Source organism: Agelaius phoeniceus, chromosome 24 (genome assembly GCF_051311805.1).
Source record: "Agelaius phoeniceus isolate bAgePho1 chromosome 24, bAgePho1.hap1, whole genome shotgun sequence".
NCBI lineage: Eukaryota > Metazoa > Chordata > Aves > Passeriformes > Icteridae > Agelaius > Agelaius phoeniceus.
This window is the reverse complement of record NC_135288.1, coordinates 7,043,394-7,061,285: the sequence shown is the minus strand read 5'-3', so window position 1 is coordinate 7,061,285 and position 17,892 is coordinate 7,043,394. Positions and strand designations below refer to the sequence as shown.

At 47.7% G+C, this 17,892-nt stretch overlaps 1 protein-coding gene across 1 annotated transcript in view; it reads right to left on the bottom strand.

The window, feature by feature from the left end:
• Window positions 1-7,974: 7,974 nt before the first annotated feature.
• The window catches only part of CASZ1 (castor zinc finger 1), an 84,657-nt gene continuing 74,739 nt past the window's right edge, over window positions 7,975-17,892 (bottom strand). The window contains exons 16-18 of the mRNA XM_077190308.1: window positions 16,256-16,404; window positions 14,590-14,824; window positions 7,975-9,632 (exon numbers count right to left, since the gene is read on the bottom strand). Coding sequence (XP_077046423.1) covers window positions 8,377-9,632; window positions 14,590-14,824; window positions 16,256-16,404 — 1,640 coding nt within the window. The 3' untranslated portion in view covers window positions 7,975-8,376. The remainder of the gene's footprint in view (window positions 9,633-14,589; window positions 14,825-16,255; window positions 16,405-17,892) is intronic.

The window sequence follows — 17,892 nt, the reverse complement described above, 5'->3', positions numbered from 1 at the left end:
ATGTTGCCAGTGTTCAATTCATTTACCTCAGGGGTAAAAAGCAGTTTTCTTTAACTACTCTCTTCTGTCCTTTAGTTTTTCTTTCTTAGTACCTTACCAATTCTGTAGGTTTTCTGTATATTGTGCCAGTTCTAAAGTTTTTCCTTTCTCCAACCTGATGAGTCCCAGAAAACCCCATCAAGGCCACTGTTGCTCAAAAGATGTAACTCTGTGCCTCTGGCTGTTGATGGGGTGCTTTTGTATTTGTTGAAGAGATCCAACCAACCAGCAGAGAATTTGTAAGAAGCCAGACCTTCTAACCTGCAGGTACAGTCATGAATCACAAGTTCTGTTCCTCTGTGTTGTGTTCCTTCTCCTTCCAGCATAGCAGCAGCTGCAGGAAGAGGATTGTGGTCATTGTAGCCTGACTACTAATTTTTTTATTCTTTTTTTTTTGTTAGAAACAAGCTTCTTAGCTCAGCTGCCCTGTGAAATGCTTACCCCACTGGCCTGTTGGCACTGGAAATGGCATCCTGGTAACTGAAAGATGACCAGGTAGAGAACCTTTTATCTGCAGAATGAGACAGCAGCAGCAGCTCCCTACCACCTGGCTTATTCTAGTGCTGTTTTACTGTGTACTCTATTTTACACAGGAGTAAGAATAACACAGCAGAGAGTTGAGTTCAGTGGGTTCCTAACATGGTTTCTATAGGTCTTTATAACATATAAAAAAACAGGTAAAGGGAGCTTCCTCTGGACAGTGTCACCTGGCTACATCTCAGTGAATGCTGTCACCCTGTGCTTTCTCCTAGAGGAAACAATATCAGACTGGTACTTCCCAGTAATTTGAGAATATAAAAACTTCCTTTTCAATAGCTGCAAGAGAAATGTGGGCTACTCAAAAGGGAGAAAGGGTTAAGAGAGATGTGTCCTGATCATCTCCCTCCAACCTTACCCTCAGATGTGCCAAATTTGTCTTAGTGCAACTTTGTCAAAAGCAGGAAGAATCTTATTTTTATTGTCTTTTGTGTCCACCTGTTATTCTGGTGAAAGGGTGGCTTTCACCACTTCTCACACTCTTAGAAAGAATATATTAAAAAATGGAAATGTTCTTAGGGTGAGTTTTGGGGTATCAGGGAAGAGGGAAGATGGAGATCAGGGCCTGACTTCTCCACTTGCTGTGCAGTACAAGCTGCATGCTTTTAGCTTGAGGGGCTGGCATGGTCTGTCCCAAATCAGGGAAAAAAACAATCCCATCCCCAAAAGGGAGCAAGCACAAACCTAATAAAGGCACCAGCTGGACGAAGGGAAAACCATCTCTTTGGAGAAAAAAAAAAACAAAACCCAACCTCCTTTCTTTAGAAAAATAATATATTTCATCCAAATAAGGTAAAAATATTTGAAATGGGGCAGAAGTGAGCACTAGGCAGCATCTGTCAGGCCCTTTCTGAAAAGGGGAAGATTATTAAAACTCAATTACAATTTATTTCTGTAAAGTCTTTCAGGCTAAAAATCTCCCCAAATGCTTTGCAAGGACTGCTCAGGGATTACTTACAGTATGGAGCCTCCTAGAACAACACCCTGCTTTTTTTACCAAGCCCCCTCTTTTCTGCATCTGCTGAAGGAATTCATCCTTCAGGGTTTTATTTTGTTTCTTCTATGTTTGTGCAAATAATGAGAGATGTTTTATGATGCTGGCTGCGAGAACAGCCTGAAGAGGAATAGGAGAGTGACACTGTATTTTTTATTGGTTTAGGTAAAATACTTGCTTTTCTTTGGGACTGTGTCTCCTGTGTGAGAAGGTGATTGGCTGGGTAGGGCTGGTTCAGAGGATCGAGAAGTACAACTGCCTTGTTTGTTGCCTGTTTTTCTTTCTCTGGCTGTCACTTTGCCAGGCTTTGCCTGTGTCTTTGCTTGGCAGGGCTGTTCTGTGCAGCATCCTGCTCGTGTCTACCTTTCCCCTCCGCTCACGTCCATCTCCTCATGCTCTTTCCAACACTTCACAGACTGCTCCCAACTTTGTACCTCTGCCTCTAGAGCTACCACTGAGGTTTTGTGTGTGCACAGCTAGAGTAACACCTGTCTAAAATTAATTTCTTTAACTGATTTAATTAAACCAGAGCAAATTCTGGGGTGGGCATTCTTCCATCTCTTTGAGCAGATTTGCTTTCCGTAAGCAGTTTCAACTTTGTGCCTGTACTAAGGACGGGGTGCTAAATGCTGCAGCTTTCCTGGATAGATGAATTATTCCTTGCTTTCTGCCCCCTGCACTGTTAACAGCAGATTCCATGTGAGCCTGTTTGTCTGCTTACCTGCCTGCTTTTTTGCAGTAATATCAACACTTCGATGGCAGCAGCAGCAGATTTTGGGTGTGAGATGGAGCTTGGGACTCCCTCTTGCTTCACAGGCTCTTCTGTTTGCTAGAACAAGCCTGGTGCAGCCTCGAATTGGAAAATCCCACTATTGCATCTCTTTCTTGCCTTCTTTTCCCCCCCAAATCTAAAAACTGCAGGCAGAACCTGCTAACCTGTGTGGGAAAATGGGGAAGTGTGGGAGTGTCCCCCTTGTGCTGTGTGGAGGGGACATGGAGGGGCTGCAGCTGTGCCAGCCCTGGGGCACCCTGTGCACAGAGGCCGGGTGGGCACAGCAGGGGGATCGGGTGCCTCAGGGACCCCTCGTGGCTCCCCTGTGGGCACAGCTGGCTCCTCCCCAGACGTGACCTGCAGGGATGGCACCTGGCCACTGCATGAAGGCACTGCTCCCTCCCAGGGCTGTCTGACTGCTCTGGCCACGGACCAGGTGTCTCAGCTGTGCCCAGTTCAGCTGTCAGCTGCAGAGCTCTGCTGTTCAGGCCCAGCCTGGCCCTGTCCTGGCATCCCAGGGCGAGCCCTGGGGCTGCGGCAGCTGCGGGGCTCAGGGCAGGGGCTGCTGGCTGCCACTGCCCTGTGGGGAGGGAGGGAAGGGGCAGGAACAGCTCTGCCTGCCTGTCAGATAAATCTTCAGCTGTTTACTTAAATCCTCAGTGTTTCTTCATTTGTTTGTTTAAGAGTTTTCCTGCCAAAAAAGAGCAAAAGGAAGCAGGGAAGCTGCCTCCGTTGGCCACCCTTCCTCAGCTAGGATGGGCCTGGGGCACTTCACGGGTAAGAGCAGGACTGGGGCAGGGACAACCTGCCTTGCTCTGGGAAGATGCAGGGGTCTGCTTCAGGATGGACCATGTTCCCATCTCCTGGGCAATGCCTGACCCTTGGGAGGGAAGTGTCTGAGGGACTCCAGTGAGCCCACTTCTTGCCCAGGGCTGGCGTGAAGAACTTGTCATCCCTTCCAGCACCTTCTTTACCTACAAATGCCCAGTGCCTTTTTTCCCTCTTTGCCCTCTCCCATTTGGTAGGGTTTCCATGTGACAGTGTCTGCCACAGACGACTTAAAGGCCATTACAAGTACAATAGCAGCAGAAACTGCCCCGTTTTCGTCTGGACATTAGAACAAGTGGCCTTGCCTGGTGTCTGCTGCTTCCCGGGGCTCCCCAGGGGCAGGGCTGTGGGTGCAGGGCTGTGGGTGCATAACTGCACTATCACCACCTGCAAGGCCCTGGAACAAATGCAGTCGTGGGACTTTGATTTGTTCAATTTGCAGCTTCTCCCACAGCTCAGCCATTCTTTTATGAAGTCCAGTCAGAGTCCCACTGAGAAAAGACAGGTTCCAGCAAAAGCTTTCCAGCAATGAATTGTGTTGTTCACGTCCCCTGTCCCCACCTGGAAACAAGGCCATTTAAATATTCCATGTGCCGTGGGCAGAGCTCCAGTGAGAACAAACCTCTGGGCTCCAAGGTTGGATTAGGAGCATGTTCAGATAATGACATCTGAAAACAGGATGGCTGGGAGCTGCAGCAGAGCAACGAGGGGGCTTTGAAAGAGAGAGGAGTCTAATCCTCTCTGCTAATAAGGAGGCAGCTGCTGCCAATGCACCAGGCTTGGCAGGCGCTGCTTTGCTGCTTCCAGGGGGCTGGGGAAGTTGCAGCCACACGGGCAGGGTGAAACAGGAACATTTGAACATTTCCACGTGCACCTCAGCAGGCACGAGGTACTGCAGGGTGCCTGCTTAGGCATTCAACCACCTCCTCAAGCAAGAAGACAACTTGATCACTTACAACTTTGGGGTTTTTTTTTCCAGTTTTTATTGAGTGAAAATGTCAAACCTTGCATCAGTCATGCAAAAAAAAAAAAATCAAATAAATAAAACACATATATTAAATTTCTAATAGCACTAAATTCAAGTGGAAAAATATTCAGTTCTTAATAACGCAGGTGCTGAAGAGACCAGATTCAAGTAAATCAGAGCACACCATCCTGTTTAGGGTGTTTTTTTTCACTTTCTGCATTTTTGTCTCAAAACCTATATATATATCTATATATCTATATATATGTATATACATATAGATATATACACACACACATATATATGTGCATACATATTATTTTTATATTTATATATATACACATACATATTTATAAAACATTAAAAAGAGCATTGGTGGTTCAAGCATTTATTTTCCCCCCTCCCCCATGGAAAGAAAAAAACAACAACAAAACAAAATAAAATTACACATTTAAAATTCAAAATGAGCTAGCAATGGCTTATAGTCCTAGTGTGCAATATGGATATTACAAAAGGCTAGAATCCTCCCTCATTGTCTTTTTTTTTAATTTTTGTTTTTTAAAGTTGTTTTTTTTTGCTACATTGGAAAATTTTTTTTAAATTTTTTTTTTCTTTACAAAATTCCTTCCACGCAGACTTTAATCCAGTTGAGTTTGTGGCTAGAATGAACAATCTAGTCAATAGTTTTTATTTAATTTTTTTGCTCTTCAGCAGTGAATGGTAGCAGAATCAGGAGGGTCCATCTCAAGGTTTATTATTGTTTGGTTTTTATCTTGTTTTGGACAAAACAGTTCCATTTCCTCTCTCCTCTTTCCTCTTCTTATAGAGCCAGTTGAATCTCCCTCTCTTTCTCTGGTCATTCTTTAGACAGTCCCATTGATATGAGAGCTTGGAATGACAAACCACCTGCTCTGATGGGGTGTTGGGCTGTTGAGGCCCTTGTTCAGAAAAGCACTTAAGCTCGGCCTTAAACCTGGGCCCACTCAGAGTCTTCTGCTTAAGGGTTTTGCTGAATTAAAGCCTGAACATGGCAGAATAAAAAGTTGGGTTCAACTTTCTTTTGTTGTTGTTGCAAACAGAGACAGTGTACGAGTTACAGGAACAGGGCTGGGAGGAGGACGGGGCCAGCCCAGGGCCACCTTCAGCAGCGGCCCCTTGGGAAAGGACCCTCATTCCCTGCCCAGCTCCTGAGGTGACACAAGAGGTGACAGAGTCTGGGAGAAGGGCTGAGATGTCAGGGAGAAGGAGGGGGCCTGGGGGGAGAAAATGGTGTGCATAGATAAACATGGGCCCTTCTGGCACACTCAGCCCCACGGGGAGGACCCGTCCGGGCTGGGGAGTCCTGCCCAGCACGGCCAGAGCCACTGCACATCTCTTACCCCTTCCTGCACACGCTGCTGCTTCCCCACTGCTGTGCAGTGACTCAGCCCTGGAGGCTGCTGAGGCCCTGTGTCCCAGGGCAGGCTCCACTCCCGGGGCAGGGACACAGCGGCCCAGGGAGCCCTCCAGGAGGGCTCAGTCCTGCTCCCACAGTCACTGACAGAGATCCTGGTGGTTTTGGCGGTACAAAATAATCACATCTGCTTTGCGAGATGTGGCTTGTGTTAATCTAAGGATTCCTCCTGGAGCCCATCACCATACTATCTAAGTAGCTGAACACAGGGAAAAATGTACAAGTACAGAACCTGCAGCAAATGCTAGTAAAGTAAAATCTTTTTGCCCCATCCCATTTTGAGAAATTCCAGGGCATCGTTCCATCACTCTGCCCCAGGAACATGAGCTTCATTCTATTCAAGAATGGGGTTGTGCTAGGAAACACACAGCTGAGGGTAGGGGATATACCAAACAAAACAAAAACAAACAAACAACAAAAAAACCCCCTATAAAAATAAAAGCCACACAAATAGCTGATAGAGGAAAAGAACTCCAAAGAATTAAATAAACTACAAACTAGTGATAATATTTCATTTGTTTTCATTTGTTTCATCTCTACAAAATTCAAGTTAGAGTTCGGAATCGTGCAGGTCCGGTCAGTGCTGGGAGTGTGAAGTCAGCCTCAAACCACAGCATTAAGGCCCCCCCTCCCCTGCCACCCCTACAAACATACACTACATTGAAAGAGAGAAAAAAAAAAAAAAGGGAAAAAAAAAAAGAGAGAAAAAAAAAAAGAGAAAAAAAATTGCACACAATTAACCATATGTAAGGGCTATCCAGAAGGCAGGTGACACCTCCCCCTCCACCCCTTGGCATTGGTGGTTTCTCTTTTGTTCTATATATAGTAATAACCTTTACAGGAAAAATACTGTACAACTTTTTTTTTTTCCTTTCCTTTTGAAACATTAGCTGAACATTCTGTCCCCACATTTACACAGCTGAGCTGCTTGTTTATAAATCAGACCTGATCTGCACCAGTTCCTTAGGGAAATAACCAAAAAAAAAAAAAAAAAAGCAACCTAAATTTCTTGAGGCCTTTATCTGTTCAGAGAGAAAACAAATCCTGGGGATCCCTTAGAGCTGAAGTGCTCATGGAGCTGAGGAGGGGAGAGGGCGCCTGCATGGTATTAAAAAAAAGCATTTTTATTTTTTTTTAAAAAAGGACAAAGCTCAGACTAATCTGGTATACTTTAAAACTGGCACCAAAATAACGATCAGAATTAATTCATACTAGTCCTTCTGGTGCCCTGGTGTGTGCAGACAAGCCCTTTCAGGCTCAGGCAAAGATTTGGGGTCAAACAGCTCCTGTGGCACCTGCCAGGTCCGGGGCAGTGTCCTGTAGTGTGTGTTCCCAGGCCAGGCCAGGAGAAGAGAGCAGGGAAGAGCCTGGAGCCAGGGGAGAGCCCGGGCTGCTGGAGGGGGCAGCGATTGCTCCTGCAGTGAGGGGGAGCTCGGGGGGCCCGGAGCTGCAGCAGCGCCCCAGGGCCGGGTTCCAGCGGGGTCTGGCCCTGCAGGAGGCAGCGCCAGGCACTGGGTCCTGCTCGGGGCAGGGCTGTCCCTGCCACAGTCACCTGAGATCCGTGTCTGTCACACCCCGGCCTGGTGCAGCAGGGCTGCCGGGGACTGCCCTGCTCCCACTGCCCGGGGCACAGCAGGGCCCTGTCCCGAGGCTGCTGCAGTGACCAGGACGCTCCTGTGCGAGCTTGGTGCTCCCTGTGCTGCACACATGGGGCAGGGGCAGCTCACAGCCTCCTGAGATGGGGATACTGAAGCACCACAAAAACGCCTCACCTCCGCAGAGAGGAAGCACCTAGGGGTTGGGATGAGATGGAACTGACTGGATGGCAGAGTAACCCCAGTCCTCCAGTGAGACAGACCCTTTAAACTGCCTGCTGTGTTCTTCCCAGGTTACTTCAGCTAAATCCCTACAGTCAGAACAGCAGGGATGAGGAGAGGTGTCCTACAGAGAAAGTGTAGACTGAGAAAGTTTTACAATATAAATAGCATTCAAAATTATTATCATTAACAGTAAAAAGGATCTGGAAGAACAGAGGAGTGTCCCATTCCCACCCCTACTCATTCATTAATGCATCCTCATTTATGTGACAATAAATACCCACTCCCACCCTGGCTGTCTGATGCCATTTAATGCTGGAGAAAGAAGGGGGAAGGGTGGAGAGAGAGAGAGAGAGAGAGAGCACACTCCTCACCCCCTCCTTCCCACTGGCAAAAGCTGAGCTACTTGTCTTTGTGACACCAATTCCTTTAATTTTATATATGTGTGTGTGTGTGTACATTATATAGAGAGACACACACACAAATATATATTTCTAAAATTCATTACCTCTTGTTCCCACCCACCCCCCTCCAAGAAGTGGAGATTATTATTATTATCGTACAACTGAAAACATGGAAAAATAAAACCCAGAAAGAAAATTGGGGGGATAGAGCCCCACCCATAAAAAAGGGTCCCCAGATGGGCACAGGCCCCACGCACCGTGCAGGGAGCAAGGAAAAGTAGTGGGTACCCTCAGGGTTCGTGTCCATATAAAGGGTATTTTTTTGCTGCATCCTGCCCCCTTGTTCCAGGATCTGTAGAATGGAGTGATGCAGCACCAGTCCTGCTGCCAACTGATCTCTTCTGGGGCCTGGGGAGGAGCAGGGGTTTCCTTCCTTCCTCTCTCTCATCTGTGGCACGGAGTTCGTTTTTCATTTGCCATCCCCATCTTTGTTCTTGCCTTATACGGGGTCCTCTTAGTAAATCTGTGTAAGAGAAAAACCAAACCACTGCCGTTGCTGTCTCTAGGATTAAGGAGAAGCTTCTGGAGCAACGGTGGAGGCTGAGGCAGCAGCCGGAGCTGGAGCGGGGGCAGGAGCTGGGGCTGGAGTGAGGGCTGGCTCGCCCTGAGGCCTGGAAGCATCGCCATGGTCTGTGGAAGAAGCACCCTCCTCTGGCTCTCCATCTTCTTTAGCAGCCAGGCCTTCAGGGTCCGGCAGCGATTCTTCAGAATCTGTGTTCAGGTCTTCCTCCTCCTCATCCTCCTCATCATCATCATCGTCGTCCTCCTCTTCATCATCCTCCTCCTCTTCATTCATCTCCTCCTCATCGTCCTCTTCATCCTCCTGGGAAGAGTCGTCCTCGTCCTCCACGTCCCCGGAGCCCGGTGCCCCTGCGCTCCTCTCCGGGGGCGCGGCCCCGGCTCTGCTTGGGGACGGGCCCTCGGTGGCCTCTGCCTGCTTCTTGCTGAGGTCCAGGGAGTCATTGAGGCCCACGCCAGCTGCGTTCTGCAGGAAGAAGAGGGAGCTGTTGTTGTCAGTGCTGAGGTTGAGCGAGCTGTCCAGGTTGATGGAAGAGTTCTGGATATCGTACTCAAGAGTGGAGTGGGCGAGGCCCTCGGGGCCGGGAGAGATGGCAGGCAGCTCCCCTCGCTCCTGCTTCTCGTGTTTGCGCTTGTGAGAGTCCATCTGAGACATCCCCACCACCGTGTGCTTGCAGCCGGGGTAGGTGCAGTGGAAGTGGGAGCATTTGAGTTTGTACTTGCAGTCAGGCACCTCGCAGTCCACGCTGGAGCTGAACTGGCAGAAGCCGGCGGCGCTGATGACGTCCTGCTTGCCGTGGTGCTTGCGGTGCGCCGTCACCTTGGTGCTGTCAGTGCAGCGGAAGCCGCAGCGCAGACAGTGGAAGTGTGTGCTATTGCCAGAGAACTGACAGTCTGGGAAGTTACAACTCAGTGAAGACTTGAAGCGTTTGAAATCATCCAATACTAGGTTGTCAACACGGTCGTGGTGCTGGGCATGCTTATACATATGGGTACGGCCGCAGAACTTGTAGCCACAGTTCTCCCGTGTGCAGTGGTAGTGGGTAACCTTGAGAGAGAACTGGCAGCTGGAGTCCTTGCAGTCCTCGTAGAGGTCATAGCGCCGAAATCCCTCCAGCATCATCCCTTCATCCAGCATCTTGCGTGAGGACGCGGTCTTGCGGCGCTTGCCAAATGGGGACATGTCCTCAATAATCCAGAAACGCTTTTTGGCCCCCGAGGCAGTTGGCATAGTGATGGTGTTCCCTGAGGAGAGAAAGCGCAGGGCGGTGTTGCTGACAGCCAGGTCTCTCCATCTCCCAGCCGTCCTGGCAAGCTCTGTGTTTGCCAAGACACAAAGCTGCAACTGTTCCCACCCCAGCTCGTCCCTCGAGCTCTCAGCGAGCCCCAGCTCCAGCACTGTGGGCTCGCTGATGCCTGCTGGACATCACTTCCTCAATTTTCAGCATATCCTGCCTTGTCTCTGATTGCTGCTCTGGCAAACCTGATCTTGTACAAATGTTAACAGTTGCTTCTCTGGTTTGCTACTTTCACAGTTTCTCTTGCTGCTTAACCTAATCTCTAGTCCCTTTTTTTCTCAAATCAGAACAGGGAGGAGCTAGCTTGTTCCAGTCCAAGGACTGAGGTGTGTTACTGTAGTTCACTGGGGTGGTAAAAAGAGCTGCAGTGTGCTAAAAGCTTGTACGTGTGCACTGTTTTCCCCTACCCAGGCTCTTGTAATACACTACAATTGCCAAGGACAGGCAGGAAGTGAAGGAAGATCCCATGCGTGATTAAAACTGCAGCGGGGGGGCTGTGGAAATTTATAGAAACAGGATGGACTTTGGCCAGGAGACTGCAACATCCCTCACTGTAATGAGCCTACATATTACAATGAGTGCACTTAGAAAGACAGATGGACAGATGTTCAATGGGGCTAATTCTCATCATCACTAGCCAGTGGACTCTGAGAGAAAATACCAGCTCTGCAACATTCCCTTGGGTCTCAAAAATTCCACTATGCCCCTAGTATAAATAAAGATCCCTCATCTATCTTCCACTTTGATTCACAGGGCCAGCATAACTGGCTAGTGCTCATGTCCCCCAGGATCACACTGACATCAAAGACGTGACCTCAATCTATCTACTAACTTTCTTCTTCTCTGCTTGCTGTTTCCAGAATCAACCCACAATCTCCAGTATCAACATGCAGCACAGACAAGGTTGGAGGCAAGAATTTCTCACCAGGTGCAGAACTGTGAGTGTAATTAGAAATTATAGCCTGCAACCAACACATACTTTTTTTTTTTTTTTACTCTCTCCCTGCTGAAACTGCCATCTTTTTAAAAGAGGCCCAATTTGTGACACACAGGGCATGGGGCCCAAGAACCCAGAGCAGTTTCCATCCTGGTCTGGGAGGCTGAAGGGACAGTCAATGTGTAGCATTACTTCCTTTCTGGCAGGTGCACAGGTGTTAGAGGTGCCAACTCCTCAGTGACACCCTTCAGGAGAAGGTGGTGACCACTGAAGGGAAACTCCCACACTCCCAATGGAGCAGTGGCAGGAACCTCCTCTCCCACGTGGCTGGGCCGTACAGTTTGTGGGATAAGCAAAGAACAAAAGGTTTTTCTACACCATTTGTGACTGGCTCTTGTGCTCAGACTCAGGACGCCAGCTCAGGGCATCCATGGTGAGACCACCTGAGTGACACGGTGGGAACTGCACGCTAAGGCTGATTTAACCAGCTACCAGTGAAAGAATAACTTTCTGTCACTGGAGATTTGAAATTGGCAGGCTCTTAACTACAGAATCTGTGACCAATTTGCTCTCTGCTCCCCCCTAAACATCTGGTATTGAAAATCCAGTTCTCCACTTCCAGCCAACTCATGTAAGTGCAGTGGTGCCTAGACAAGTCGCTGCTGTCCAGATTAATTCTGTTTAATAAAATTACAGCCAAACCATCAAGTTCCTTAGCAATACTTAATTAACGCTCATATTGTCTGTCTTTGGATGGGAATATGGGATAACCCATCTTAAAGAAAAGACTCTGGATGGGAAATAAATAGAATTTAAATTTTACCTGTTTAAAACTCTGTATTTACACAGCTTTTAAAATAGTTCAAACGGATGTGCTTAAAACTTTAGTTGAAAACCAATTCGGTTTTCTCATCCAGGTAAAGTTTTGGAGTAAGGGCATAATGAAGAGAGATGACACCTGCACTCTCTTCTTTTGCCAAAGTTCAGTCCCTGCACCCTGTGAAAGGTTACAAGCCTCAATGGGTGTGATCCTCACCAAATCTCAATGTTTTCCATAAGCTTCTTTCTTTAACCACCAATAATGTCAGCATTCACCAAACTATACCAAGGTAAAGACAAAAGACACTTAAAAATATTTGATTAGAGGAAGCACAGCACAAGGTTAAAAATGTTTCAGGCTGCATGCAGTTCAGTTAAAAAAGAAGCAAAGATAGAGTTTCTTGTGAATTTTGTTAATTGGCACACACTCATCTGGACAAGGCAGGGATCCTTCTCCTGCCAAGTCTCTTGAGAAAAACCTATGGAGTTGGAAACCTGTGAAGTTGGTCCTCCAGCCATACTCCCAACCTTTGACCTTGGATTTACACATTACTGAGGCTGGCAGGAAGAATGACTGGGACATTTGAAGGCTGCCAGAAGCCTCATAAGTGTGAACTTTAAGCACAAAGATGTCCTTAATTAACTAGAAAAGAGCTAGGAGTTGAGAAAAGAAGCCAAAAATGAGACACACCCTAAAAGCCATTCCCAGATGGAATGAGAATACCCAGCCTGAGACATCTCTGATCTTAGTCACACATGGGAATCATGGCAGCCTAAAACTGAAATCTATCTGTATTTTCTGCAACTGATTAAAGCCTTGATAAATAACAAGTGTGAGAAACAGCTCAACCTGTCTGATGATGTCATCATGTGACACTGCCCGTGCTTCACTCCTCATCCTGGGAAGGCACCCCTGAGCTTTGTGGCTTCATATGAAGTGTGCAAGATCAATTGAAACACAGGACCTGGGTACCTCATCAGACATTCACCTGTGCAGCACACTATGGCAGGCACTGGCTTGGGTGGCCTGGAAGGTCTAACCAGGAAGTCCAAGTCCCATTAATCCCACATGAGCAGAAGTTTGCTCTGTGGCCACTTTGAGGTTACCAAGACACTTGAAAATGCACGTTAACTGTGGGTTTTGTTAGGTTTTTCTCATAGTTAGGAATTGGTGGCAATTGCTCTCAGTTATTCATCCAAATGTCTATGAAGGATTTGCTGTGGTTTGTTTCCCCTTGGCTGTGGTTACTGTGTCAGCAAGGAAAAGGAGCAGGCATGGATGGGCCCTGGGGTAACATTTGCCAAGGCACAGAGTGACCTTTGCTGCTCTACCCACCCAAAGGTGCAGAGCAAAACCATGGGCAGGGTGAGTGGGGACAGAGCTGGGCACAGGACATGGAGAGAAAGCAAAGAAGTGTTACCTGCTGCATCCTGCACTAAGGGAACGTCACTTTTTACTGGAGTTGGAGTGGCAATGATGGGCGAGAACCCAGCGGTGCTGGCGGCAGGCATGACAATGCCTCTGCTGGCTCCCAGAGTGGCACTGAGCAGGGAGTACGAGAGACAAGATGGAGAGAAGAGATAGGGGAGGGTGGGGAGGGGAGACCTAAGCAGGGCTTGTGAGAAAGATGGAGGCAGAGATGGTGGTGGAGGTTGTGGTGCAGTGTGGGTTGCATCATCGGCAGCAGCAGTAGCCGTAGAAGGAACCAGGCAGCCTGGAGAATGTGGAGAGAAAAAAAAAAAAGCAGAAAAAAAAGGAAAAAAAAAAAAAAGAAAAGAAAAGAAAAGAAAAAACAATAAAACAAAACAAAACCGAACAAAAAAACCCAAAAAAACCAACAAAACAAGAAACAAAAGAAATGAAATGAGAACCCAAGAGCAGAAGCAATATGATGAAAATGGAAAATACATTCACAAATGTATGAAACAGAACTGCAACAGAGAAGAAACAGAAGGTGAGGAATTGACAGCACCAGGAAGAGGAGAGTTGTCTCTGCAGGAGGTGAGGTGGCTTTATGGTATGGGAGAAGAGACACAGGCTTTCAGGCAGGAATTCTGGACTCATTTGGTCATTCTGGTCCTTGTTCATCTATAGGGCTGCTGCCTGCTTCAGTTCCCAGCTGTAAGGGTGCTCTGGCACTTGGGGCAGGTGGTGCTGCTCCCTACCTGGAGAGCAGTGGGGGGCATTTCCTAGCACTTGGGCCACTGCTGGCACAGAGGAGTGTGCCAGGAACCAGTGCCCCACCAGAACCCTCTGGAGGTGCCACAATGTCGTGGGGCCAGGGCCATGACCCAGCAGTGCTCCTGCAACCTGACTGCTGTGGTGCCCTTTAACTGTGGGGGAGAAAGAAAACTAGGAAAATGTGTATGGAATTAAAGCAAACTGAGGCAGCCTGTGCAGAATATCCCACTAAACCCTGGGAAGGTACAGCTGAGAGACCCCTGGTCATCACTTTATGATGGCAGAATTCCTACCAGGTATCTGACTCCTGAAGAGTTGACCCTGTAATGCAGGGCAGGGGGAGATGGCTCTGCATGATCCTGGCAAACAGGGCAGGAATTTACTTTCCAAAAGAGGGGATGAAGGGGGACTGCTCTGTGTAACTGCACCAAGTGGAACAAGAGTTTTTGGGTGAGGAAGGGAGCTCAGTGAGCTGCTTTTAGATGTTGCTTTCTGAAGATGTGACAGGTTTTATCCCCTGTGTATGTCCATCTGCTGCTGTACTTCACCAGTACAATAAAGTGCCTGACTTTGGATGCTGCTTGAGGAAATACAAAGAGGTACCAAAGAAAATTCCAAGTACAGAAGGGGCCCACAGCTCTTTTTTTCTATTATTTTTTCTATTATTTTTTTCTTTTTTTTTTTTAAGTCAACTATTAAAACATACCCAACTCCAAGACCCAGGATAAAAACCTCTCTTAATGGGAGGAAAAAGGTATGCTGCTAAGTTCCTGGATGCTTGAGGTGTATATTTTGATGGACCTCTTCTCTCAGGTGCTGGAGAGAGCTGGGTTAGTGTGAGGCACTACTGAAGTTGGCACAGTGTGTACTTTAAGGTGCAACTGTCCCTTGGCCTCTTTGTATGAGTTTATCTCCCAGGAGAGCAGGCAACTGAGGATCCATTTCACACACACCCTTCTCCCTTACCTGCTGATGTACTTTCATTGCCCACTGGAGTGCTGGAGCAGCTGCGGTCCATGTTGGAAGATTCAGAGGAGATGCCCCCAGGGCTACAGCCAGTGTAATCCATGTACTCTTCTGTTTCAGTGTCCATCATGCTTGGGGGTCCCTGAAAGGAAGCTGGGGTTCCTGATGAGGCTGGGCTGGGTGCCATGCTGCCAACCTGGGGGAGATTTTCATTTCTTGGAGTGTGGCCAATAACCTGCAGCAGGAAAACGAGACGGGGACTTTCACACCAAAAGCGAGATACCAGGCCCAAAACCATCTGTCTGCACGTTTATCTCCCTCTGCCACAGCTCATGGGGGACAGCTGGCACGTGCTTGTGAGTGGAACCCGTGGCACTGGGGCCAGGAGCATTAAACCTGGCACATGCACCCTGGTATGTGAATTGTGCTGCACTCGGGAGCTGGGGGTGTTAATCTTGGCACCAGCATCCTGGTGTGTGGATTCTGATGTGTTCCCAAAGAGGAGGTGTTAATGTTGGCATTGCCCCCTCACCCTGTGGGTCCTGCTGCAGTCAGATGCTGGAACCATGCCTGAGCTCAGTGCTGAGCCCCTGAAAGATGGAGGTTAAACACAGCATCTTCTGCCCAGTGTGCACTACAATTCCTAGGGTTAGACTCACCATGTGCTAGAAGAGTAGTGAAGACAAATTTTTTGTTAAATCTTCTAAGTTCCTAAACTTTTTATTAGAGACCAAAAGCTGCCACAACAGCAACACCAGTTCCTTAGCATCTGTGAACTCATTAAATCCAACAGCACTGAACTTGAACAGTTCACTTATTGACAGTAGTTAATAACTAACAGGGATCTCTTATTCCCATGTTGTGGAATGAAAGAGGGTTCTCATCTTGCTTCTACAGATGGTCTCTTTTGATTTCCATATACCAGATGATGTTCTTAGGGTCAGATCAGCCACAGGCATTTAAATAAAGACAGCTTGTTTCATCTACCAAGTCAATAGCAGATGAAACAACTAAAGAATAAGAACAAGTGAGAGGTGGCAGGGATGCTGTCCTTTGGAGCAGCAGCTCAGTGCTGCAGCTGAAACTCTTCCATTCCAGACCTAATCTGCCAGCTCCTCTCTGTCTCAGTAAAGCAGCAATTGCATCACTCTGCTGCTTCCTGAGAGAGGAGAGGGAATGCCCCAACTAAATCCACATCAATAAGGGAAGAGAAATGTCAAGATTGGTTTTTCTTCCATCCTAGGTAAATTCTTTATACGTAACAGGAAATATCTGCTTTAACCAGCACATTCAATTCCTCTACATCCTAAGCATGTTAATTTTAATAAGCCAATTGTATATATTGAATGAGCTGGGAGAGAATGCAAGTTGTAAGTATGAGTATTTTAGTGTTATCCTTCTCAATATTTTTCTACAAAATTCACAAGGAAAAACTGTTTGCACTAAGCAATGCTTTGCAATCAATGCTTCATCATCTTTACTCATCTTGTGTAAGTTCAGCCAGGTAAAGCTACCTTGGGTGTACTCCCTCTGCCCTGTAGCATCCCCCAGTGCAGACACACATCCCTCAGAGCCTGGGCACAAGTGTCCTTGGCACTGCATCAGCTCTGCAGCCAAAGGGGCCAACACTGCCTGTGCACCTACAGCTTCAACAACAAGGCATTACCTGAGTAGGAACACGATCAAAGTTCTTCCCCAGCATCCTCCTCATGTGCTTCCTGGCATGGGATGTCATTTGGTGCTTGAGCAGGAAGGAGAACTGGCAGCCCTCTCGGATGCAGTGGAAGTGGCTGTTCACCTGGTTGTATTTGCAACCTGCAGACACAGAACCCACGTTTATGTTGCACATGAAGGTTCTGAGAGGGAGCAGCACCAGCAGGAAGATGATTGGAAAGAACATTATCAGTGGTCATGGGTTATTCAGGAACAGTCTTGAATGAAAAAAACCAAACTCACAATCTACTGCCTGCTGAACAACTGCAAGAGAGGATTACAGTGTACAGAGATCTAAGACCTCAGCCTAGTCCCATCCCTCTTTGTGCCATTATAAAGGAAGGAACATTGCCATTACATCTGGTAGTGCCTAATGCTCTTCAGTCTTAGCTAGTGCCTTTTCTTTTACAACAAGAACAAAACCAGGACATGTAGCTGTATCACAGAAGCTGCAATCAAAATACATGCTCATAATTAGATTAGAAGTGAAAAGTTCTTTTTTTCCCCCCCTCTAACTGTGCTCTCAGAAAAGCAGTCTCCTATCAACTCTAGCTCTGGACAGTGTGTGTGTTCTGGTTAGACAGGAATGAGCCAGAAGTGTTTATTGCCACTCCAAAGCTGTTGTGTAATAGGGGCAGCTACTGAACAACAAGCAATTCCTATGGGCTCTGGCATAGAGCACCTCACACGTTCTGCTCCTCGTGGCCACAGCCACGCATGCCAGGCGAGCACAAACCATGAAGGGACAATCCCAAACAGCCACACTGTATAGCTGATAAACAGAGGCTTGTCATAGTTCAAACACAGCTACATCAGTGAGCAGGATCCCATCCTCCCTTGGCCAAATGCACAGAGGTAGAGACCTACAGACAGGCTCACTTTTTTACTTATCTATCTACAGCCATCCACCTTCACTTATATATGTTTCACCTCTCTCTCCCCAGTCACACACACTTACATAATTATACACACAGAAACATACACTGAAAACATCTATCATGTTTCTTCAGAAACATTCACAGCCCTTAAAACAGGCCAGTGCTTTCTGCACCTGCTATCTATAAATGCACAACATAAACCCCAGGGATGTACACATGCAGAAATGAGTCCACATGTTGGTAAAACCATACACAGCTTCACCATCCCACCAAGCCACCTCTATCTATGCAGGCAAATGCAGGGTGCTGGCTAAATGTGTGGCCACTGCACAGCAGGGCCAGCCCACAAATGCACACACTGCTGGATGCATGTACCCCATGTACCCCATCCCTCCCAAACCAAACGCTGCTGACACGTGCAGAGGCTGCGGCCGCCTCGCTGCCAAACAGCTCATGGCTCACCCAGCTCATGTGGAGCTGGCAGCCACTGTTTCATCTGCAGTGCTTGTTTAGGTCACCCTTTCCCCACCCACCCACCCATCCCTGTGCTCTGGGGCTGGGAACAAGCAGTGCTGCAGGACTGGAATGCTGTCACAGAGGGCAGGTGAGGGCTCGCCTGTTGCCAGGGCAGCCCTGTGGGCTGGGGACAGGTAGCACTGTCCTGCTTTGTCTAGCCCTGCTATCACCTGAAACACCAAAGGTGAGTAAATAA